The sequence below is a fragment of the Berghia stephanieae genome, chromosome 5, assembly GCF_034508935.2.
Source record: "Berghia stephanieae isolate SIO BIC M18660-M18661 chromosome 5, UCSD_Bste_1.3, whole genome shotgun sequence".
In the NCBI taxonomy this organism is placed as follows: Eukaryota; Metazoa; Mollusca; class Gastropoda; order Nudibranchia; family Aeolidiidae; genus Berghia; species Berghia stephanieae.
This window is the reverse complement of record NC_088364.1, coordinates 45,871,087-45,895,698: the sequence shown is the minus strand read 5'-3', so window position 1 is coordinate 45,895,698 and position 24,612 is coordinate 45,871,087. Positions and strand designations below refer to the sequence as shown.

General features: G+C 32.7%; 1 protein-coding gene across 4 annotated transcripts in view; it reads left to right on the top strand.

Annotated features, from left to right (window-relative positions):
* The window catches only part of LOC144973016 (H(+)/Cl(-) exchange transporter 7-like), a 52,489-nt gene extending 28,255 nt beyond the window's left edge, over positions 1-24,234 (top strand). For all 4 annotated transcript variants that reach the window (XM_078914943.1, XM_078914942.1, XM_078914940.1 and 1 more), the window contains 21 exons: positions 1,745-1,909; positions 2,463-2,534; positions 3,355-3,487; positions 4,459-4,568; positions 5,502-5,645; positions 6,055-6,138; positions 6,616-6,774; positions 7,303-7,413; positions 8,807-8,861; positions 9,773-9,833; positions 10,786-10,924; positions 11,418-11,511; positions 12,533-12,702; positions 13,050-13,101; positions 13,677-13,804; positions 14,474-14,559; positions 14,905-15,034; positions 16,385-16,465; positions 17,794-17,886; positions 20,108-20,191; positions 21,101-24,234. In XM_078914943.1, coding sequence (XP_078771069.1) covers positions 1,745-1,909; positions 2,463-2,534; positions 3,355-3,487; positions 4,459-4,568; positions 5,502-5,645; positions 6,055-6,138; positions 6,616-6,774; positions 7,303-7,413; positions 8,807-8,861; positions 9,773-9,833; positions 10,786-10,924; positions 11,418-11,511; positions 12,533-12,702; positions 13,050-13,101; positions 13,677-13,804; positions 14,474-14,559; positions 14,905-15,034; positions 16,385-16,465; positions 17,794-17,886; positions 20,108-20,191; positions 21,101-21,277 — 2,328 coding nt within the window. In that variant the 3' untranslated portion in view covers positions 21,278-24,234. The remainder of the gene's footprint in view (positions 1-1,744; positions 1,910-2,462; positions 2,535-3,354; positions 3,488-4,458; positions 4,569-5,501; positions 5,646-6,054; positions 6,139-6,615; positions 6,775-7,302; positions 7,414-8,806; positions 8,862-9,772; positions 9,834-10,785; positions 10,925-11,417; positions 11,512-12,532; positions 12,703-13,049; positions 13,102-13,676; positions 13,805-14,473; positions 14,560-14,904; positions 15,035-16,384; positions 16,466-17,793; positions 17,887-20,107; positions 20,192-21,100) is intronic.
* Positions 24,235-24,612: the final 378 nt, after the last annotated feature.

Sequence of the window (24,612 nt, the reverse complement as noted above, 5' to 3'; positions counted from 1 at the left end):
CGAGAGAGAGAGAGAAGAAAATGAGAGACAGAGATAGAGGAGAAAATCTGAGAAATAAGAGAGAGAAAATGAGAGTACTAATATTAATGTATCACTCCGTAGTCCGTGGCAGTTAAGAATTGCCAATTTACCAACTGGCACGGTCCAAGGCAAAAAGAGGAAATGAGAAAGAGGAAGAAAATGTGAGAGAGAGAAAGAAAATCTAAGAAAGAAAGAAAATGTGTGTGTGAGAGAGAGAGAGAGAGAGAGAGAGAGAGAGAGAGAGAGAGAGAGAGAGAGAGAGAGAGAGAGAGAGAGAGAGAGAAAAGGTGGGAGAGAGAGAAGAGAAAATGAGAGTACATAGTATAATTCATACATTGAATGTCAGATGTTGATACCTTTGCCTTTACTTTATCACTGAGGTTGAATTTCTTTCCAGTTATGTTTTTACTCTGTACCTGGATATGATCTGAGACCTAATAGTCTTCAGCAACAGAGCAGGAACAGTGATGCTACTTTAGCTTCAAATGCTGTTTTTGCTTTCATAGTGAAGACTGTCGCATCTGATGTCATGTTAGAGTAGGATGCAGTGCCTGTAAGAGTCAAATATTAATGTATTAATAAGTCAATAAATTGGGATAAAATTTCATCACAGGTCTATTTCATTCCTCGAATTAGATAAACTTGAATTGTTATGTCAGATATTTATCCATTTCCTCTTACTACCACCTCTGTTGATTCAGAATGCCATATTAAATCTGCCATTGTAACTTTAGATGTAGACATGAAAGTGTCTTAGCATATATTTTCTAAAGTGTGAAAATTATTAGTATAGTGACTGGTTGTTATGTTTGTTTGAATTTAATGCTTTATAATGGCCTGAGTTCAACACCTCAATTAATAATAGTATTAAGTCTTATCATTTTACAATGTATTTTAGTTATCTCTTGATGTAACAGTGTAAATTTAACGATTAGACAAGACATAAAAAGGATGTTAGGAACTAGCAAGCTTGTCTTCTTCTTAAATTTTAGCTGCTTTCTCTCTTTGACTTGAAGTACTTAAATGCATTATAATCTAATTATTCTACCCTATTAAAGCACACCCCAATCTCAATGCTTCAATCTTATTAACACCTTAAAAAAAAAAACCTGTATTGAAATCAACACGCGCTTCTTCAACTGTTGTGACCAAAGATGCATAGTATTGCATGCAATGATTAGCAATTAGAGTGCTACACATCACAACACATTTGTTATTGTAGCATTAGCATTGTCATTGTCTGCCAATAATTTTTTATGTTAAGTCCATGTTGACCCTGTAGTTCACCACTTTGTTTACTTTACTATGAAGGGTTGTTGATGTGGATCAAGAGTATAAACTAAATTCATATTTCATGGCTTCTTAAGTGTGTCAGTAATAAATAAGCAATGGGCTAATTGGAATAATACAGTGGGACAGTTACCATGTCATTTGTTGCCAATTGTTTCATTTTTCTGCTCTTGAGTGTTGATTGGCTTTGATATCGAAACAAAAAAAATATTTTGATAGATACCCCGCAAGATCGTTTGTTATTTATTTATATGCACTTCCCCCAAGTTAAAATTGGTACAATCCTAAATATTTTTGGGTTTTTTTTGACAAATCTCAACACCCAGTCATTGTGAGGCTTGAACTCAGGTCATCTTTGTTTGAATTTAAATCCCACAGATACAACACACTACAAGAATTAATTTAGTTTCTTTTCTATTTTTATTTTGAGAAGTTTAGCACAGAAGAGTCTATCACATCGGCTGAGCATTCACCCCTTCCCAACACTCCCCCTGTCATATCTAGTGACTCCTTCGCAGGGAGCACTTTGGAGACAGAAATGGCTGACATTGACAGTTATGTCCAAGAGAAAAATGAAATTCTTCGAGCTGGATTTGAGGTGGGTTTTCTCTCCATTTCACCCTCCTTTCCCTCACCCTCCATCTCATCCTCTTCAGCTTTCTTCACTTCCATCCTCCCCTCCTCATCCTACTAATTTATCTCAGTTTTGTTCATCGGCCCTTTATCCCCTTTCCCTTTATCCATTTTCACAACTTTACGAAACAATGAGTGACATAAGATCCTTGAAATATCTAAAATATGTGCAGCTATGTGGTCTAGTGGTATGACACTCGCTTTTGGATCAGAAGGTCCTGGGTTCGAGCCTCGTGCTCGGCGCATAACTGAGTCCTTGGAAAAGGCTCTTTACTCACATTCTTTCACCGTACTTTGGTGTAAAATGAGTACCTGGCCGTTAACAGCGTTGTCTTTGTCCGAAAAATTGTAATATCGCCTAACAGGCGTCATGTCCCGTCCTACATGTTAAATGTTGCTGTTGACCAGGGACCCCTTGTAAAGCACTTTTCTGCACATTTAGTGGATATTGCGCTATATAAAGCTCAATTTTAAAAAAACAATTTAAATATAATTTGTCTCTTCTTTTGTTATTTCAGAGCCTAGACTATGAAGTCTCAGACAATTTGCTTTATCAACAGGAAGAGAGGGAAAAAAGTTCTAAAAGATTGGTATGTGTTTCAATCCAGCATTGACAAAATTGATTAGATTTTTTGTCTTTCTTTTGTTTTCTCAGTTTAATTTTCAATGTCATTTTAAGATTAGTGCAATTAAATCGATTATTGATGCGTTTCTGAGGTTTTTGGTGTAAATGTAATATGTTGCCTTCAGTATGAGAGTCTAGCTAGTTTTATCACACATTCTTTCCTCTATTAAAAATTAGCATAAAATTTTGGAAGTTCATTTGATCTAAAAACAATGTTGCTGTGACCAAGAATGCCAAGATAATGCTTTAAATATAGCATTAGTCATCCTCTGTTAAATGAGCATTGTCTTAGGTATTGTAATTGGCTTAAGCTCGTACCATTGGGACTTAGAAGTAAATAAAAATGTAGTTAAATATAATTATTTATCAGTGCTGATGGTTTTCCTCAGATCTGTGGAAATCTGCGATTTTGGAGTCAAAATTGGAATTTGGAATTTCCTCCTTTATTAAAAAAATTACAACGCACTTACAGTTTGTTTGCCTTTTTTTTGTTCCCTGAAGAAAGGTTTGGACCCGAAATGTTCTGTGTTTGGTATTTTGTTCTTTCATGAAGCTGTTATATCCATTTTTGTTTATTACTTTTTACAGTTCACAGCTTCTAGCAGCTTAGTATCACTTTGAAAATATGTATGTGGATTTGAAAGAGGTCTGTTTGCTAGAGAATTGATAGATCTTGAGACCACCACATTGTGCAAGGGAAATGTTTGGACATTTTTCAACAGTCATCAGTCATCTGTGTTTATCATGTGACCAAATCTTTATTTTATTTATTGCTTCCCCTCTAGAAACTAGAATGGCGTGGAGTGCGTCGATGGATTATCTGTTCAATCATTGGCGTTTTCACTGGACTAACTGCCGGATTCATCGACTTTGGTGTGGAGAAGATGACTGACCTGAAATATTCCGTGGTCAAACGTTGTATCCTTTATTGATATTTATGTATTCCAGCCAGTTTAGGATGTAGGACATAGTATAAACATGAAACCATTGTCTCAATTTTGTTTTATGTCTGTTGAACAGAAATGTGAATTTCTATATTTTTTTTGCTATGTAATGAATATTTATTCTCTCATTTCTCAATATAGCAAATTAGTATAGATTCACCAGTTGGACATTTTTGTCTACAGATTCAGTCTTTAACATTTTGTTTGTTCTGACTTATAACTGACATTTGGTCACATTTTTAGTGCAACAGATTTAATTTTAAATGGAATTTTATGACAGAAATTGTGGAGATGATTTGACAGATCAATTGATAAACAGAGAAAAATCTTATATTCATCTTATGAAGATATTTATAATGAAGCCTGAATAAAAAGTTGGCTAATCCAAACTGGCTAATCATTTTTTTTTTATCGGCCTTGTTTTGCTTTGGTGGATAAAAGAAAGAATAAAAAAAACATACTGGATCTTTTTTTTTTTTTTTTTATTTATTTTTATTGGGGTAGCAGATGGCAGCGCTTATTCCTCAGTTTTGTTTTTCAGTCATTTCTTATCATCTCAATTGGCAGGATATTGTATGAAGAGAGTGTAGAAGGATCTGTCTTTAGTTTAAACCTAAGTTTAGGCTTTATTCAACATTCAAAAGAGGTACGACAAGAAGCATGATGATCTGCAACACAAGCAGAAAAGCAAACAGTTACGAAAACAGATAAAGCAGACATAGCATAACAAAGCGTTGAAAATAATAACAAAGCGAAGCGCATGAACAAAGCTACATCACAACATTGTACGTGTATTGAATATGGTGTTTTTTTTATCATTGAGATTTCACCCCAATTGTCAATCACATTTCATCAAACAGACTCTAAATTATTAGAAGTTACACATTTTTACTAAACCATCCCTGATTGATAACTGTTAGTTATCCCCCTTGACAATCAATCCAGTGTTGGGTCAATGTGTAGGTGACAAGTGTATGTACCTGCCCATGATTGTCTGGATTTTATTTAACGTTGGTCTCGTCCTTGTTGGAGGAGTATTGACTGCATTTATCGAGGTGAATTTGGAAGATGTGTTTTTTTCCTTCCTTTTTATTATTATTATTATTATTATTATTATTATTATTATTATTATTATTATTATTATTATTATTATTATTATTATTATTATTATTATTATTATTATTATTATTATTATTATTATTATTATTATTATTATTATTATTATTATTATTATTATTATTATTATTATTATTATTATTATTATTATTATTATTATTATTATTATTATTATTATTATTATTATTATTATTATTATCACCATCATCATTTATTCATTTCATCATCTCTTTCTAGATTTATTCCAGATTTAAAAAAAACCAAAAACATCTGTATTCTCCCTATTTTATATTCCATTAAAAATAATAAAAACAATCCTACGGATCCATTAATATATTTATGGATTCCACTGTTTATTGTGTATTCCAATTTCTGTAGTGGTAGACTGATGTTACCATGTTTCGCTAATTTCCAAGTAAGACATCTGTCTATCATAGAGTACTTTGGACAGAGGGGTCAGAAAAAAATATCTACTTCATCCGGGATTGATCTTGGTCCCTTTGTGTGGGGAGTTGGTACCCTACTGAGCTAGCCAAATCCCCCAATTTTCAACGATAGTATATTGAAAAATTCCCATTCTCATTCAGAAAAAAAAATCCACAAATGTCCAATGTCCAAACTTCACACGCAACTAACTCAAAAATAGATTTTTTATCACTCAAACACAATAGCAGTAAAGTTCTTGCGATACATAATTTCTTTAGCAAAAATTGCTCTACAACAGACTGTTCATTTTCTTAACATTTTATGATGTACAAAAGAAATTTGAATAAGAAAAATGTTGATCGTATCGTAACGAATGTAACGATTTTCTTATAGTTGGTAAGGAGGGAGTTATGTCACATAAATTGTTTCTTTGTTTGTCCTTTCAGCCTGTAGCTGCAGGGAGTGGCATCCCCCAGATCAAATGTTACCTGAATGGAGTTATAGTGCCTCACGTAGTTCGAATCAAGACACTCATTACCAAAGTTATTGGGGTCATCTGTGCTGTGGCTGGTGGGTTACCTGTGGGGAAGGTAAGCTTTAAAAAAAAAAAAATGAGTAACAAAATTATAAACAATTATGATAATCACTCCATTAATGATGATTATAATGATAATAGTAATAATAATAATAATAATAATAATAATAACAATAATATAATAATAATATATAATATATGTATTACTACCCAGTAGTGCAGATTATATCTCTATATCTTCTGTTATCCCTTTGTATGTGACTTTCAGCTCTGATAGATCATGTTTTTTCTCTTCAAGTGTTTAGCATGTTTTATTCACTTATTTGTGGATATTTTAATAATATCAGTTTTTAGAATTAAACTTTTCTATCGAGTCATAAGCTGAACAAAATACACAGATATGATATAAAGAAAAGAAAAAAATCTGAGTTTCAAATGTTGGATTTCATTCTGTCCCTTTCCAGGAAGGTCCCATGATCCATTCCGGCGCTGTAATTGGTGCTGGTGTTTCTCAAGGTCGGACTACCTCCATCAATTTAGATTTCAAGGTAACACCCTTAGTCTTCTGTTTGGAGAATGTTGTGTACAATTCAGTAAAAGTGGTTGAAAAATATGATTTTTATCTGATGGAAGCCAGGAGGAATTTTTAAAAAGACCTAATGTGTTAGTATGTTAGATCATGAACTAAAAATCAAACCTTTACGTTTTTAATTTGAGCAAAAAATTCCACCCTTATTCCAGTGCTGATTTAGTGCAGCTTCTCTCGATTATTTTGATTTTGTCTTGAAACAAATCTTACAGATAATTTATCCATACAGTTTATAAATCAGTTAATGATTTGGTTTTTATTATTTCTTATCTTGGTGTTCTCCCCTAATGAAGTCACTACAACTGTGTTATCACTATCTCCATGTAAAATCAGCAAGGGGGGTGAAATATGGCATGTAATTTGTTGATAGGGTTTCTGTTTAAAATTATATTGAAAATAACCTCATCTTTAAAAAAAAAACTCTTCTCCTCCGTAGATTTTTGAAGACTTCCGAAGTGACACAGAGAAACGAGACTTTGTGTCAGCTGGGGCAGCAGCTGGAGTGGCTGCTGCATTTGGTGCTCCTGTAGGTGGTGTCCTTTTCAGTTTGGAAGAAGGAGCCTCTTTCTGGAATCAGTCTCTTGTCTGGAGAATTGTGAGTTATTTGTGTATTTGTCTATTCAATCCATTTTTTTTTGTTATTCAAATCTCCACTTTTCAGTTGAGTCATTTGCAAAATCTGGAGATTTTAAAGGATATGGTGTCTTGAAAATCCATTTGTTGTAACAGTTTCTTATGTCTGAATTTCCTTAGAACTGATTTTAAAAAGATTTTAGAAAGATCATCAATGATTTTTTTTTTATTTCAAGGTTTATTGGTTATATGAATCACAACATGTACTAACAATTATGTCAGAAAGGGAAAAATATAATGAAATGATTCATTTTGTTTGATTAAACTGTAGTATAGAAAAAAATTATTTCTTGAAAATAGTTGCTTTTTATTAGTGAATAAAACCAAGAATTCATTGACATCCAAGTTTGATGTTTTTGAGATGATTCTGTTACAACTTCTGGCATTGAGTTATATTTTCATCTGATGGCTGCTCATTCCATCAATATTTTGTTATTTTTTAAGGAATTCATGCTTAAGTTTTACATCATTGATTGATTTCCTATTTTAGTTTTTTGCCTCCATGGTATCCACAATGAGTTTAAACATCATCCAGAGTTATATCAAAGGCCATCACTGGGATCTCTCCTATCCTGGCCTCATCAACTTTGGCCCTTTCCAGGTAAATCAATATCAATAGGCTACCATGACCTAGATTCTTGAATAATCATTTATTTTTCACTATCTGGGTTTTTTGGGGTTTTTTTTTTTTTTTTTTTTGGGGGGGGGGGGGGGGGGGGGGGTCCTTGCTTAACAAAATGTGGCCCATTGCCTCAATTGGGTACTTCTTTGTCTGAGAGAAAAGCGAATGCCAAAAAATGATCAGAAAGACAAAATTTAAATTATTAATTCTATTTTTGTTTTTAAAACAATTGAATTACAAATTGAGGCAGAGATACAGATGTTTACAATCAAATTCATATCTTGATTGCTTGAACTCTTTAGCTTATATCACTGTTTTTTTTTTGTATTTGCCTTATTGAAAAGTTGTCTCTCCAAGTTCTTCATCTTCACTGCCTGTCTTACCTCACCAGTAAGCCTATCAAAGTCCCCGACATATGGGCGAAGTCAAATCCGCCATGTATAAAGATTTAATTGTTATACAAACAAGTGCCAATATTTAATGTTTGTGACATTCCATACAAAAAGACATCAGTATAAAATTGTTTTGAACATAAAATTAGCTGTTGAAAGATTTCATTTTCATTTCGTTTTTATGGGTTGAAGAATGAAAAAGAATCCAAAAACTGAGGAACTGCCACCAAAATTGTAGCAGATATATTTAGCTTTTTAAAGTGCTGACAAAAGAATAGTAGATATAACTTCTCAAGAATGAAAGCATATCGACGTGGTTCATACTTTCATTTTTGAGAATTTATATGTTATTCTTTTGGTGCTAGACTGTAAGTTTTTGTATTACATAATCAATCGACTCAGAGAATCGAATCTGAGTTTTTTTCAAAATGATTTGATATTTATGCCTTTTTCTGTCAAATCTCACGCGAAATTACCTTTCGGCACAACTCCATGTACAAAGTTCTTTTCTTGGTCAAATTTGATCAAATTCAAGGTGGCTGAGGGGGGGGGGGATTCCTCAGGTTTAGATTCGAGAATAGGTGACTACTTTTACTACTACTACTACTACTAATAATAATAATAATAATAATAATAATAATAATAATATGACATGCAATTTAGTTACGTCAATTTTGTTAATGCTCTCTGGTTAAAAGCAGATCTTATAATAGTAAAGGGATTGATTAATGTGAGAAATTTTGCTTTGAAAGAAATCCAAAGGGTTTCGAAAAAGAGTTCTTATAACGGAATACTATGTGGGCTTGTTTTAACATCATTGTTGTAAAGCATAATTTATGTTAATTTGAGAGTATTTCCGTAATAACAATGAGACTATAACAATTTGGGTTAACAGACCTGAGACCTGTAAATAAATACATGTCGGTTTTTATAAATTATGGGTAATATCTGCTTTTCTTTTTTATCCACTTATCTTTCAGAATGTTCAATACAGATTTTATGAGTTGTTCATTGTTGTGGGTATGGGTGTGTTTGGTGAGTCAGATATAGACATTTCATTGTTAGAGTGTTGTCAGTATCACTATCATCTACACTATCATCATCATCATCATATTTTTCATGTGTGAATCACTTAGTGCATAAACTCAATAAGTCCCTAGCCTTGAAATCAATTGCTGAAAGTCTTTGATTAAGTCCTGTTGTAAACTTTGGGATTTTATCTTGTGACCGGGGAGCTTTACTTTAATGATTATGTCCAGTAAAGTCTTATCCTTTGAATGAAATTAAATTTTTTTAAAATGGTGTTAAATTATTTTTTTTGTTCACATTATCATCATTATCATTAACATCATCATCATCATCATCATTATTATCATCACTGTCAAATTATCATAATCTCTTACGATTTAGTGGATGTTTAAAGTGAATTTATGTGTCGCTGTTTTGTAGTGGTATGGTCTTACAATAGTAATGTGTGGTGAGTATCACACATTATTGGATTGCTAGGTCTGTTGGATATGGTGGAAAGTAGTTTGCTTTAGACTAGCATTCTATCAAATGGGATAGACTCCTTCTCCATGGGCCTTGTGGCTCTAAAGGACGATTTATTACAACTGGTATTGTTCGATTTGTAGATTTGAAAATCATATATGGTTTCATAATACCTATTCAGCTAAAGCAAAGCAAACAATACTCAAAAGTAAATTAATACAAATGTATAATATAATTTTATTATAGTAGTTATGTGAAATTTTGTTTTTGTCATTTTTTTAAATGTTGAAAAGTATTAGAGTTTTTAAAATCTTGTTAGAGAGAGATATATAAAGGCCATTATAGAAATGGGGAAAAAATATATATGAAATTGACATTGAACCTTGAACATTGACTTGAGATGACTTTCCATTTCCCTTTATTTTACGTTGTGCATGTTTTTGTCATTCCCTCAGGTGGTCTTACTGGTGCTGTGTTCAATCACATCAACTACAAACTGACCCAGTTCAGAATGAAGTAAGGATAGGATTAATATTTATATTAACTCTAAAATTTATATAATTTTGTCTTTTGTGGGCAGATTGAAAATTCTAAGTCTCTCTTTAAAATTTCAAAATCTAGACCTATGGTGAAATTAATTTTCCTATTTTTGTGGTTATGCTCTTATTTGCTAATGATACCGTTATCATTTTCAGATACAAGCTTGATGTGGAATTGGGATGCAGGCACTTATGCCTAGATATGAATTCGGAAAGTTGTGTATTGCATGGTTTCAGACAAATGAAAATTTTAAAATGTATGAAAAGAAAAGAGATGTTATTTGAAAATGTTAGCCTACTTCTGCTGGAGATAAAACAAACATTTTGATTATGGGACGGATACTAAACGATCACATCAAGTTCTATTTCATGATTGACATAGTTGAATGCTGAGATATTCCATGTTGAAAAAAATGTGAATTAGAGAGTAAAGTGGCTGAGTGGTCACTGTTCACCAGTTGGACTGGATTTGAGCGCAGCTTTTCGCAATTCATTGCTTTCTTGAGCTAGAAATTTAACCCCCGATGCTCACTTTTTTGAGGTGCAGTTCTGATGCCAGGATTATTTCTATTTGAAAAAGGCCAATAAGAGCAATTTTCTTAATTGAGGAATTAATAGAATCTAATTGTTATTTTTGTTTTATGTCCTGAACTTTAAATCATTAAGATATAATAAACCACAGTTTTTATCATGGGTGAAAGTTTGCCGGAAAAATCCGGCATGGCCGGATTTTTATTTTTGAAAAGGAGGTCTCGCCGGTTTTTTTTTGTCTGGCCGGAATTCGAAAATGAAAAAACCGGCATTTATATAATTAACCGCACTTATGTTTTTTCCTCTTATTGGTAGTTGCAGGGTTTTTTTCTGAGCACCTGCCTTTGCAGGATTAATATCATTGAGTAACTTTCACCCATGGTTTTTATCAATTTTAGATTTGTGGTACGTCGATGGCTTCAAGTCGTGGAAGTGTTGATAGTGGCTGCCTACACTGGATGTTTCGGTTACGTGGTTATCTACTTCATGAATGACTGCATGCCACTCACAGAGAATAGAGACTCCACTCTTGTACAGGTAAGAATGGATGTTAAATAAATGAACAAAAACATCATCCATAGTCTTAAAGGCCATATAGTCTATCCTGTATTCTGAAGCATTAAAAAAACAGTAACATTCGCTTGTTAGCCTTTGAATATGACTTCTTTTGTATTCATTTCATGTTAAATGATTTGAGATTGGCTTCCAGTCCTCATTGTGTCATTGATAAAAGTTGAATATAAAACATTTTACCAACAGTTTTTAGGCGAGATTCAGTATTACTCTTATAGTTGTCACCAAGTGAGCAGTAAATACTAAATGACTCCAGATTCAATTATGTCAAGTAGTATCACTGTTGATAATAGGGGTAAGGTTTGCTAATATATCTAGTTTGGAGGAGAAATTCTTATTTGAAAAAAAAACTTCAGTCTTGTTTTTAAATAAGTTCTTATAATGATGTCTTACAAACACAATTTCAACACGTTTTATTTTGAAATGAGCCTTAAATATTTTGAACATATACTTTCAGATGTTCTGCCGAGATGGTACCTACAGCTCCTCAGCTCGTTTGTTTTTTGACACCCCAGAACAGACTGTCAAGCATCTCTTCCACAGTAACCCTGGTGAGTTATGGGACATCCTATATCCTTTGACTGGTTTATCACTGCAAACTTAACTGCTCTACCAACAAAAATGAATTCATTATGCAATTATATATTGGATCTAAGTAAATTGAAAAGATTTCTGTTCTGAATTGATTGTAAATTCAGAGAACCAGTATATCTTCAGGCTCCTTGTTCAGTTGTTTTATTCTGTACAAAATGATTGCTTGTTGAAGCTTGATATATTGTGTTGAAAAAATAAAAACCACTGTTAATGTCTCAATGACCGAGCAATATACATCATCCAGTCACAATTGGGTAGGGCCTTTGACCTCCCACGGTGGATCTGGAAGTCATCCTTACTGTGTCTGTTATCCTCCTATATCTAATTTCCTTTTCCAGATCGCTAACTGTTCTTGTCTTATTGTTAGTTTTGCTAGATGATGTATTTTGTAAATCTTTCTCTTCTGTTATGTATCAATTGTTATTTTAAAAAATATGATATTTTGTAAAAATGTGAGTGCATTCCTCTTAGTTAGATCCTATACTTATGTTTGGATGGGACTGAATGGTACACTACTTCTGTTCCCTATTTGAACCACTCCCATTTGTCATACTTTTTCTTGGGTGATTTTAATCGTAAATCTAAAATGTTTCCATATCATTTTTTCCCCCCTTTATACTGGTGCTGAAATGGTCTAAAATTGTTGCAAGCATTGTAAACCATTAAAGATGAACTAAACAATCATCCAGTAACAAAATCAAGTGAAATTGTTGACAACATAAACAAGTACATTGGCCTTCGTGTCCCCATGTAATGCATTTGCTTTAAACCCAGTAGCTCTTTCAACTCTGGTGTCAGTGTCTGGCAAGTGATGTGTATTTTCCATACAAAAAAGACGCCTAATAGCAACTTGAAGACAAGGGTCCCACTTGACCTGCTGGGAAAATTAAAGAAACATTCACGGTTGAATGAAATGTACTACATTTTGGTACATATTCTGTATGTTTATTTATACTTCATATTGTTTTCCTCTTTCAGGCTCATATGAGATATGGACCTTGGTTATCTTTGCCATGGGCTATTTCTTTCTGGCCTGTTGGACTTATGGACTGACAATCCCAAGCGGTTTATTTATTCCATGCTTGTTGATAGGAGCTGCTTGGGGTAGAGTTGTGGGGATTTTGGTCTCTAAAATTGCTGGCTATGATGTAAGTAAGGCTATGGAAATATTGTTATTATTATTATTATTATTATTATTATTATTATTATTATTATTATTATTATTTATTATTATTATTATTATTATTATTATTAATATATATTATTATTATTATTATTTATTTTTTAAAATTTATTTATTTATTTATTTTTAAACATTATTATTATTATTATTATTATTATTATTTATTTTTTTAAATTTTCATTTTTATTATTTTAATTTCTTATGACAAGTAATTTTACGTATAAAATGTTTTCTCAGTAGCTTTTTTGATTGATATGAAGATGTGATTTATTAATTTATATTGATGTAATTTTTTGAAATGTTTATTCACAGGACTGGGTTTCCCTATCTTTCTATTCATTGGTTGGAGCATCAGCACAGCTTGGTAGGTCCAAATGTTTACCAATTGGATGTCATTGATTTTGGTATCTTCTAGAAAATGTATCAATGGGTGCAGGATAAAAATAAAAGAGTGGAGAAGGCATGGCACTGTCTGTCAGAGGACCGGGTTTCAGCCAGGCTGTTGCATCACATTTTCTCTTTTTTCTTTCTATATCCCATTTTGCTGTAAATATTGTTGTGGACAACTACTACAAGTTTTTCTTGCAATGAGTAAAGGGAATTTTTGTTTAAGCATATCATTATCAGAAACAAAAAACTAAGATATTTTGATGATAGATTGTTTCTCAAAGTGACCCCAAATATCCAGAATTCAGTGTAAAGCTTGAATTATTAAATCTAAGTCACAACTGAAAAGTTTCTTTGTGGGAAGATGAATGTAGTTTTTTTTTTGGAATTACAAAGGGTTCAGATAGGATTATTTTGACTTCTTCCAAATTATTCACTTAGAGTTTATACAGAGTGAGTCGCGGTCATAAAATATATATTATATGCAATCCAAGGGACAACCATCTGACCGAAAAGTTCCGTTTATATATAATTTTATATGTTGAATTCCAGGTGGTATAGTCCGCATGACAATAAGTCTGACTGTCATCATCATGGAAGCCACAGCCAACGTCCCCCTGGGTTTACCAGTAATGATTGCTCTGATTGTGGCCAAGTGGGTCGGCGACAGATTTAATGAGGTAAGGATGATTGGTTGGGTTTCATTGATCTTTAAACTGGGAAATTCGACAAGTTAAGAGATTTTCGTGCTAATATAGGTGATCAGATGATATGACAATATGAAAGTATAGACTGCTCAGATTGCTTTGCTTTATTCCTTCTGAGATATTCTTTGACTTCTTCCTCCGAAAGAGGAAACTCTACATTTCTGTACATGCATCGATTTGCTAGTGTCATAAATGGCAGCTCATTGTACATTGTAAAATACTGATTAGTACTTAACTTTAACTAGCCTTATCACAAAGTAAAGCATTGCTGAGTGTGCTCAATAACTGGACGAGTGACAATGATGGTAAATCTTTAGCTCCAGCTTTGTAAGGCACACGATGACACACTATTCAAACTGAACTGAAAGTTGAATGAGTACCTAGTCAAAGATAGTGATAGATATTTCAAGTGTGTTAGAACCGGGTGACCTGAACTGTATAAAATGGAAACCTATATTATTTGAAGGTTATGTGAAGATTGTAATTTATTGATATATTTACTTCAACAATACATCTCTTCCGCAGTATCAATAAATATGCAAAAGTGAAGGACAAATGCTTACTTATTTCACTCCCACTTCATTTTTAAAAATTTACGTATTTACATTCTGACCAACTAAATCTCCGCATGGAATTCCACAGGGCATTTATGACTTGCACATCCATCTGCAAGGAGTTCCAATATTGGGCTGGGAACCTCTCCCAATGTCCAAGAACTTGAATGCCAAGTAAGTGACACTTGTAACATCTCTATTATATATACTGCTACAGCTTAATCCTCTTGAATTTTAAAAGATGTGTCAATAAAGCAGATTTCTTATTTTGGTCAAAGTCCTGGTAAAAAAAGGGGTCTTTTGCTGCTTTACTGGTCCTATGACTTGTCAGGTCTGTGTATTTGTAAAGGAGAAATTATGTAATGTTCTTTTCAGCTAAGAGTCTTTTGGATGTACCCGGCAGTTATCCACTTAAGCTGTAATCTTTCTGTCTTCATGCACAGACACGTATGATATTGCAAATTTGCTGAATAATCATTTTCATGTTCTTTTATTGTTTTATCATCTTTTTTCTTCCAGGACAGTGATGAGTCACCCAGTGACGGTATTAAGGATGAAGGAGAGAGTGGATAGAATAATTCAAGTCTTGAAGAAAGAATCACACAACGGATTCCCTGTGGTGGAAAATTATGATCCTAACAATCCACAGGTATGGATGTCAGGGAACCTTTGTAAAGCGCTTTGAGTTTAGTGGATATTGCACTAAGTAAAAGCTCAAGTTTTAAAAATTTTGTTATGGTGATGGGGATGGTTGCTGTTTTAGTTGTGGCTTACTTCTTTGATGAAACGGGAAAAAAAATTTTTAACAAAAATTTTAGCCATTCTTTACACGGTAAAAAAACGCTTTTCAAAACGACTCTTTCACAAGTATTTGTGGGACAACTGAGATTTAACATTATCTGCATTGTTGAAATTGTAACAGACATGTATGACCGCATATTACGTTTGTGACATTATACCTGTGGAAATATGAAAATGGATTGCAAGTATTTTTAAGACCCCATGCTTCAGGTAGCCCCATATTGCTTTCTACTTAGCTGCGAAATCACTAACAATGATTGAAAATCATTTTATGTTAATTTATTTCACTCTTTGTAAAATAATTGACAGATTATATAGGAAATACTATTCGTATCTTTTGTGGCCAAAAATCTTGGTTATCTGTAAATTGTCAAAAAGCACATATTGCAGCTTGAAGCTCAAAGAAGTAAATAGCAAGTAGAATACAAGCTTTAATTTAGTTCACAAAAAACAAATGACATGAATGTGTAAGTTTACCTCTTTTTCAGTATAATAGATAAGAATATGGATTAAAATGTAAGATGAGAGGATGGTTGGGTTAGGGTCATTCACATTCATTTAAGTACTTAATCCATCTTTTCTATTTATACAGGGGTAACTCGAAACGATTCCATTAATTTTGTGAATTAATTTGACGCTTCTGTTTCACTGTTCATGTTTTTTTTTTTCTGGAAAAGGTAAGGTTGTATCAGCATAGTCTATGAGTAAATTTGAGGAAATCTACTGTAGCAACCTAGTCTATGAGTAAGTACGAGGGAATCTACTGCAGTCATTGTCTATGAGTAATTTGGAGGGTATCCATTGGAGCAGCATTATTAGTAAATTGGAGGGAATCTACTGTAGCCTCATTGTCAATGAGCAAATTGGAGGGAATCCACTGGAGCAGCATAGTCTATGAGTAAATTGGAGGGAATTCACTAGTAAATTGTGAGGGAATCTAGTGGAGCTGCATAGTCTGAGTAAATTGGAGGGAATCCACTGTAGCAGTAGCAGCTTTGTCTATGAGTAATAGGAGTTAATCCATTGATTCAGCATAGGCTTTGAATAAACTCAAATTTGCAGTCATGGAAGTCTAATTTGTCAGTAGTTAAAAATCGCATGTCACTGTATTTGACACATATTTCAGACTTTGTCTTACGCCAATGACTACGCTCAGTATTCAATTTACTCATACCATTTCCTTTTTTTTCTTCTTTAGATTGTGGATGATTGTGAGACATTTGGAACATTCAAGGGACTCGTTTTAAGGAGCCATCTCATCATGATGCTAAAGAAAAAAGTGATTTGGGTTTTTTTTTACCACTGTTTTATTAGTTATTTAAAAACAACGACTTTTTCAAGTGATTACCCAAGGTTTTAATAAACCTATTCCATGTGCATTTCAGCTTTTATTTCAGCTGGAGGATGAAATCTGGGGCCTTTGGAACAGTACAAGAATATTTTTGGACAACCTCCTCCCTTTTTAAAAATTTTTTTATTTGACATTAGAGATACTGTTGAATTTTGTCTTTACTTCTAATTGATTTTCAATAGCAGTTTCTTTCGATCCTTTATGTTAGGACTGTTTTTGACTGTTTCATTTACTTTCTGCCAACACCAAACATACCCATTTACCTATTCAATGATAGGGAGGAGGGTTACAGAGAGGTCAGAAACAACTTCGCCCACTCCTGCAGCCAGTCTGAATTAGTTAGCTTTTGTTAATACACGCCTGACACTAGCGATTGTCTTTTGACATGATTTATAGATAAGTTCACTGCCTAGTGTGTTGTGGTTAGTAGTGCTCAAGGAAAAAAATGATCTCATGGGCTGAGCTGTTGAATATAACCCTTGATTTGTTTTCTGTTGAGGTCATATACTTGTCTTTTGATGTAATACTAAGGCTACAATCAGTTCCCATGCTTGTTAGTGCTGTACAAATTGAGCTATTGGTACCCTTGTCCTTTATTACTGGCACTCAAATGGCAGACAGACAGCCAGTCAATCTAAGTTAGGATCCTTTTGTCCACCCAGTTGTAATTGCATACCCGAGGAGTGTGGTGGGAAGTATTTTGTAATAGCCAACATCCTACCAAAATTTTTACAAGCTATTGTTATTGTCCTTTTCATAACATAGAAACTGGAGTGAATTCCAACTTTAAAGGAATACTCAAATGAGGGATGCCCTTTTTCGGGCTGAAGCCGTTTGATGTAAAGAAGCTTTTCACAAAATATTTTCATATGCATTACCCACCGTCTCAAAACAGTATTATGGTGGGATGAACTAATACTGGGAATTCAATTCATTGCCTCAAATATGAAACTTGAGGTTAATTTTTCTTCGTTATGGTGAAGAATGTAAACCATATCTTGCATTGTGAAAAGCTTGAAGCTCATATTTCTTATCCCTTTGGTTCGACATTCACTTTTCTATTCCAAACCATCCCAACATAATACTGTTTTGAGAAAACGGGTCACAATTGCTCTCAATGAGAACAATTTTCAGGCTTTTTTTAATTTTATCAAAGTCATCCTCTTATCTTATATATCCAGACGCTGTTAAGTTTATATTCTAAATTTTTTTCTTTTGCATCATTCTCTCACCTATTCCTTCCCTGGATCTATCAGCTTTATGAAGAAAATCCACAACTGCACACGATATTGAAGAACCTGAGAATGAAAGACTTCAATGAACATTACCCGAGATATACGCCCATACAGGTAATTTGCCTTATAATTTGATGGAACTATACATATTGCTTTTTGAGATTTTATTTTTATAATCATTATCGTTATCATTTCCATCATCGTTATTGTTATCGTCGTCATCATCATCATCAGCTTTATCAATACATGCACATTATGCGTTTTGAATACTAGGCTGCTAGAAACTGTGGTCTGTAAAAAGTGATTCATGAAAATGAATGCAACAGCTTCAAAAAAGAAAATGAACAAAATACTGAACATGGAACATTTCATATTCAAAACCCTTTCTTCAGCCTATTAGAAAAACTGTTAAAATGGTAATACTTCACATTAACATCGGATAGATGTGAAAAAAGTTCTTGGCACATATAGTTGAGATAAATGATTGCGAAAAGTAAACAAATACTAGCATTTGGTTACTAAGAAACTCCTGTGCAATGAAGTGTACAATTTGAAATTATACATAAATTAAAGTGCGTCAAGAAATAGATGAGTTGAAAGATGTAGGGATCAATGCTGTGTATAATCCATATGATCATAATGTGAATGGGAAGATTGCTCCTCACGCAACTGGTATACAGAAACGAAATGCAAATGTATCAGAATATGGGAAAGTTAACCAATACGCCATTCTAAGAACTAAAGCCAGGCACACATTTTTCCTGAATTTATTCATTAAACGGAATGTTCACAAACTGTTTTATTTGTCATTTTAAAGGATTGAAAGCATCATTAATAATTAAATACAAGTGAATTTGGTGCTGTTCAATGTACGCATTTTTTGTAACCTTTCATTTCAATTCGTTTTCTTGTCAGGGTGAAATTGGTGCTAAAAAGTGACTTTGATATTCATGATAATCAGAGATATTTTTTTTTTAATTTTTGATATCGAATGGAATTCAATTTATTTTATTCATTGAAACAAAGGAAACTATCTCAAGTCTTAAACTTTTTACTGTAAACCCATTTGTCAGCATCTAAATTCTAAATCACACTGACATAATAATATTATAAGGTTGTTTGCTGTTTTTTATTCATTTCAACTTTTGTTTTGTTTAAGAAGCTGAAGGATGATGAGAGCCTGTAACATTTTAAATTGATTTATTATTATCACACATCTAAAGTTTAGTGGTGTTGTAATTCGATTCAATTTACTATCATGTATCAAACTGTGTAATATTTTGTTGCAAAACTCCAATAAGATTTTGAAAGACAGTTTCCAACAATATCTTGGAATTTGTTTTTATTTTATTAGAATTGTGATGCATGTTCACCATAGTTCAATACTGTATCAAAAGATGCAGATTTTTAGAAAAAGAAAAAAAACAAAAGCGCGCATGAGAGATGGGAAGTTTTTAAAACGATTTTATTATTATTATTATTATTATTATTATTATTATTATTATTATTATTATTATTATTATTATTATTATTATTATTATTATTATTATTATTATTATTGTTGTCGTTGGTGACAGTGGTGGTGGTAGTGGTTATTGTTGTTGTTGTTTGTTGTTGTTGTTAGAAGTTGTAGTAGAAATAGTAGTAGTAGTAGTAATAGTGGTGGTGGTGGTAACAGTAGTAGTTGTAGTAGTAATTGTAGTAGTATAACTAGGATAGTAGTTGTAGTAGCAATAGTATTATTATTATTATTATTATTATTATTATTATTATTATTATTATTATTATTATTATTATTATTATTATTATTATTATTATTGTTGTTGTCGTTGGTGATAGTGGTGGTGGTAGTGGACATTGTTGTTGTTGTTTGTTGTTGTTGTTAGTAGTTGTAGTAGAAATAGTAGTAATAGTGGTGGTGGTGGTAACAGTAGTAGTTGTAGTAGTAATAGTAGTAGTATAACTATGATAGTAGTTGTAGTAGCAATAGTATTATTATTATTATTATTAGTAGTAGTAGTAGCAGTAGTAGTAGTAGTAGTAGTAGTAGTAGTAGTAGTAGTAGTAGTAGTAGTAGTAGCAGTAGTAGTAGAAGTAGTAGTGTAGAATGTGAGGGAAGGTTGTTATGAACCAAAACGCCGTGATCAATCATTTGTTTTATTTAGGTGATAAATAACCAAATTTCTGGAATGGCTTCTTTTACCAAAAGTTTTCAAATTAAAGAGAAAAAAAGACAACATGTTTTGATAACGGAATCCATTATTGATTTCATCACCCCCTCCCCCCTCCCCATCCCAATTCTTATCTCTCTTTTTTCCATGTTCACCAATTCCAGAGAATCAGCGTAACACCGGAGGAATCTCAATTCCACATCAACCTACAACCTTTCATTAACCAGTCTCATTATGTCGTGCTAGAGGTAATCATAATGATTATGACAATTAATGTATTTCTGAATCGTAATCTAAATTTGAGCCAAAGTTTATTCATGAGGCTCTTTGCAACTGCTTTCTCCCTATGGGTAAAACATTAGTCTATTGTGTCAATTTTTCTGTCAGAATGAACATACCCAATCCTCAATCGTTAATGGGTGGGTGGGTTGGGGTTTTTTTAATGTTTTATTTGGGGGGGGGGGGGGGGCAGAAGATATTTAGATTAAAAGTAAATAATGAATTTTTATTTTTTTTTAAGAATAACATACGTGTATTATGTACTAATGTTCTTTCTTGAAATCATTTTTTTAAAAATTTATTTTAATAATTTCTTTTGCCTTTAATAAATTCAATCTTTATTTTCTGGGGTTTTTTTTTTCAATAATTTTATTTCTATCCTTTAAATATTTGCAATTTTATTTACTAAAGTAGTCAATTTGCATAAATAGTATGATTGGACTCATGAGCAAAATTGTGGTATGTTATTTAATTTTCGTAACCCCTCTCTGCCCCATCCTCCTTCTCTTTCTCCCCAACCTTTTTGGTATTGGTGATTCTGTTTATCAGCATCTTGTCTAATTTTTAAAATTCAAGTAATGATGAGTATGAGTATCACAAAGCTATGTTTTCCAATTATCGGGGAGGCACTTTAACACATTATTACACTCAACTCAAGTGTGAACGAGTACAGTGCTAAGGCAGTGATGGGCATTAATAAAAATACTAATGCAAACAAATGGGTGACGAACTTTCAAAGTGTTTAATGTTAATGAAATAAGATTTCATATGGCCTTTTAGGGAAATAAATGAAGCACAAGGGGAGAGAATCTGTGAAAATATTCAATATAAATACAATTTTATTCTTTTTTCTTTATTTTTTTTCACCACATCTTTAGACGGCCTCTTATTCCAGCATCTTCACCAAGTTCAGGTCTCTTGGTCTTCGTCACATGGTGGTCATCAACTTTTCCAACCAGGTCATCGGGATCGTCACCAGGAAGGACCTAGCCCGGTTTGTCATGGAAACACATAATGGAGAGATCAGTATCCAGGAAAAAACTATCATCCACTGACATCGAAACATTTGTAAAGGTGTATTTGATACAGCAGTAAACAAAACAGATGCAAGAAATAGTTGATAATTAATGATTGTCTTTTATCATGGTTTATAGTTTAAAAAAAAAATTATTAATATATTTTTTAATGATGATTTTTCTTTGTTCCTTTCTTTTTGTTTGGTCTAGCACTGCATCATAGAAAGTTTTTCAATTTTTGTTTTATTAGGAAGTTATCTCTGCCATTGGATAAGACAACCATTATTTGTTGTGGAGTGTTAGACACAACAACTTAGTAAAAATTACCGGGTTGCAATGGGTTTTTTTTTTTTAACACATGGACAAGTGTGTAACAGTTATTTAGTATACAACTGTAGAAGGTTTCTGATTAAATATTCTTGACTGTAACAATCAACTGATGTAAATCTATAGACAATCTTTGACGCTGTGTACCACTCCATTTAAAAAATTAGTTCTAGAATGTATTTAACGGTCAACAATTTGCACAACCTTAGTAACAAAAGTGACTTTCAGTTATTTACTTGGAATAGAGGCTTTTCTCTCTTAAAGTCTGATTCAGGTCATAGGTGATGAAAAAATAAGAGTGTGTTGTTGTTTTTTTTTTTTTTTTGAATGGGCATGAAAACAATAAGACAATGTCGAATGTTTTTACTCACTGTCACACCAAACAAAAGTTGTTGTTTTTTTCATTTTCCTCAAAAGCGATATTCAGGGATGGGGATTTTGTGTCTATTTTATCATTTTTCAGATTATTATTTTTTTTTTTTGTGGGAGAGGAGTGGGGTGGAAGGAGAAAGGAGAAGTTTCATTTATATTTTCTCACTTTTGCTATTTAATAGCAGAATTTCAAGATTATAATATTTGGGAACAATTCTTACTGCATACACTTCGCTGGTCCCCATCCCTGGATATTTCTGCATTTACATGGTTAAACTTGGACATCAACGAACTGTTTTTATATTGATTTGTTTTCCTTCATCACCTGTGAGATGTAAAGACTTTTTGTCATGGCCTCAATTTTGATTTGAAGTCAAATTTTTACTCTGTCTTTTGATTTCTTTCTTTCTCCTCACTAGAGGTTAAATTTTTACTTGGTACATTATGTATGAATGTAAAAAATGTATACATAATTTATTACGTATTTAATTGTTTACAAAGCTTTACACAAATTATAGCTTTATTTCCCTTCTTAATTTTACATGGCATTCTTGGTATTGTCAATTGCATTTTGTATAATAGTCTAGATTTTTTCATTTCATCTTTGTATTAAATTTTTTTTTTACATCCTTAACGGGAGAAAGTGACTCTAAAATGACATATTATTCCATCAATTGTATTAAAGTTATGTATAAAGATATATGGTGGTTGGGGGGGGGGGGGGGGCAATGGCTGAGTGGTTAAAGCATTGCACTTTGACCCAGCAGATGCGAGGTTCAAGCTTCATTTTAATTAATTTTTTTTTCATTGGGCAAGACAATTAACTGCCAACTTACTCGCCTGGACAGTGATGATCCTGGGGTGGCATAATACCATTTTGATAGAATTCTGGCTAGACACCCCTAGTTGGAACATCTCACTCAGTATGATTGATAAGAAATTATTTTAATTATCATATGTGTAATTGAGTTATTTTATTTCAATAAATGAAAATATTGATGGAGCTTTGAATTATTTTAGATTACAATTTACTTCATTTCGGGAGGTAAAATGGTAGCAATTATATTTATTTCCTCTTCCCCTTGACAACCGATTTTTCTATGAATATATATGGTCACATAACATTATCCCACCAATTTCTCATTTTTGTCTCTCACTCACTCACTCAATCCTCTCTGGGCCTGCTGGTACTTGAGGCGACGTAAGGGATCTCCACCTGGTCTTGTCAGCAGCTATTCTTGGGGCCATCTTGAGGGACAGACCTCTCTGCTTTAGGTCCTTCTCTGCGGTACGTTTCCAAGTCTCCTTGGGGTGGCCTCGCTTCCTCTTGCCTTGGGATGTCCATTGCAGAGCCTTCCTTATCAGTGTTTCATCAGGTCTGCGACAGACATGCCCCAACCATTGCCATCTTTTCCTTTTAATGAGACTATCCAGAGACTCCACTTCAGCTCTCACTCTCAGGTCCTCACCTGAGATTGTGTTTGGCCAGAATATCGTGAAGATATGTCGCAAACATTTGTTTTGGAATACTTCAAGTTTCTGGATGATACTCTTTGTGATCTTCCAACATTCTGATCCATAGAGCAAAGCACTCAAGACATTAGTTTTGAAAATTTTTATTCTAGTGCTGGAATATAATCCCATTACTCTCCGTTTGAGGGAAGCGAATGTCTGGTTTGCCTTACTGATTCTGGTTTTGATCTCTGCATTGCAGTCACCATCTGTTGTCAGTTTACTGCCCAAGTAAGTGAATTCTTGAATATCTTCTAGAGGATTTCCATCAATAAGCACTTGATCTTTGCATTTTTGTTAAGTTCTCAGATTTTTAGCGTCATTTCCCTCTCGCATGAATCAAATTCTTATTGATACAAAATTTTGAATTCCGTGCAATGTAAGTTCTTTGACTATTAACTTTTATTGTTTTTTTTTTTCATGACATTTCTATGCAGCCCTGTTCATTTATTTATAATTTTTATGCAGTATTGATTTATTCATATTTATTGGTAATGATGCAGAAATTAATAATTCTACTTGTATTAATGAGATAAGTCCAGATATTGAGCTCACAGACATTGTTAAATCTGTGCTTTAGTATCTATTGACGAGATAAAAAGATTAGCAGATATTGTGGGCAAAGCCCTATACTCATATCTATATATACAAGTTTTATAAGTGACACTAATGCAGTCTAGAGATGTTCCAAAAGCAATCAATTGCTTGTGCTTTGTCCTTCTTTTGCTTTTATTAAGCGGTAAAAGATAAAAAAAAGAGATGAAATAAAGATAAATAATAGGATTGAATTTAGGCTTCAATTTAATCATCAGAGGTAATTGATGTGGATGTTTCAGGTTTCCCCTTTGTCAGCGTAGCAGATGTAAATTTGACTCTAAGTGTTTGTGCCCAATTCATCGCCTTCTTTGTTGGCAGAATGGAAACCTGAAATATTATTGTTCTTGTTATTGTTATTGTTATTATTATTATTATTATTATTATTATTATTATTATTATTATTATTATTATTATTATTATTATTATTATTATTATTATTATTATTATTATCATTATTATTATCATTATTATTATTATTATTATTATTATTATTATTATTTTATTATTATTATTATTATTATTATTATTATCATTATTATTATTATTATTATTATTATTATTATTAT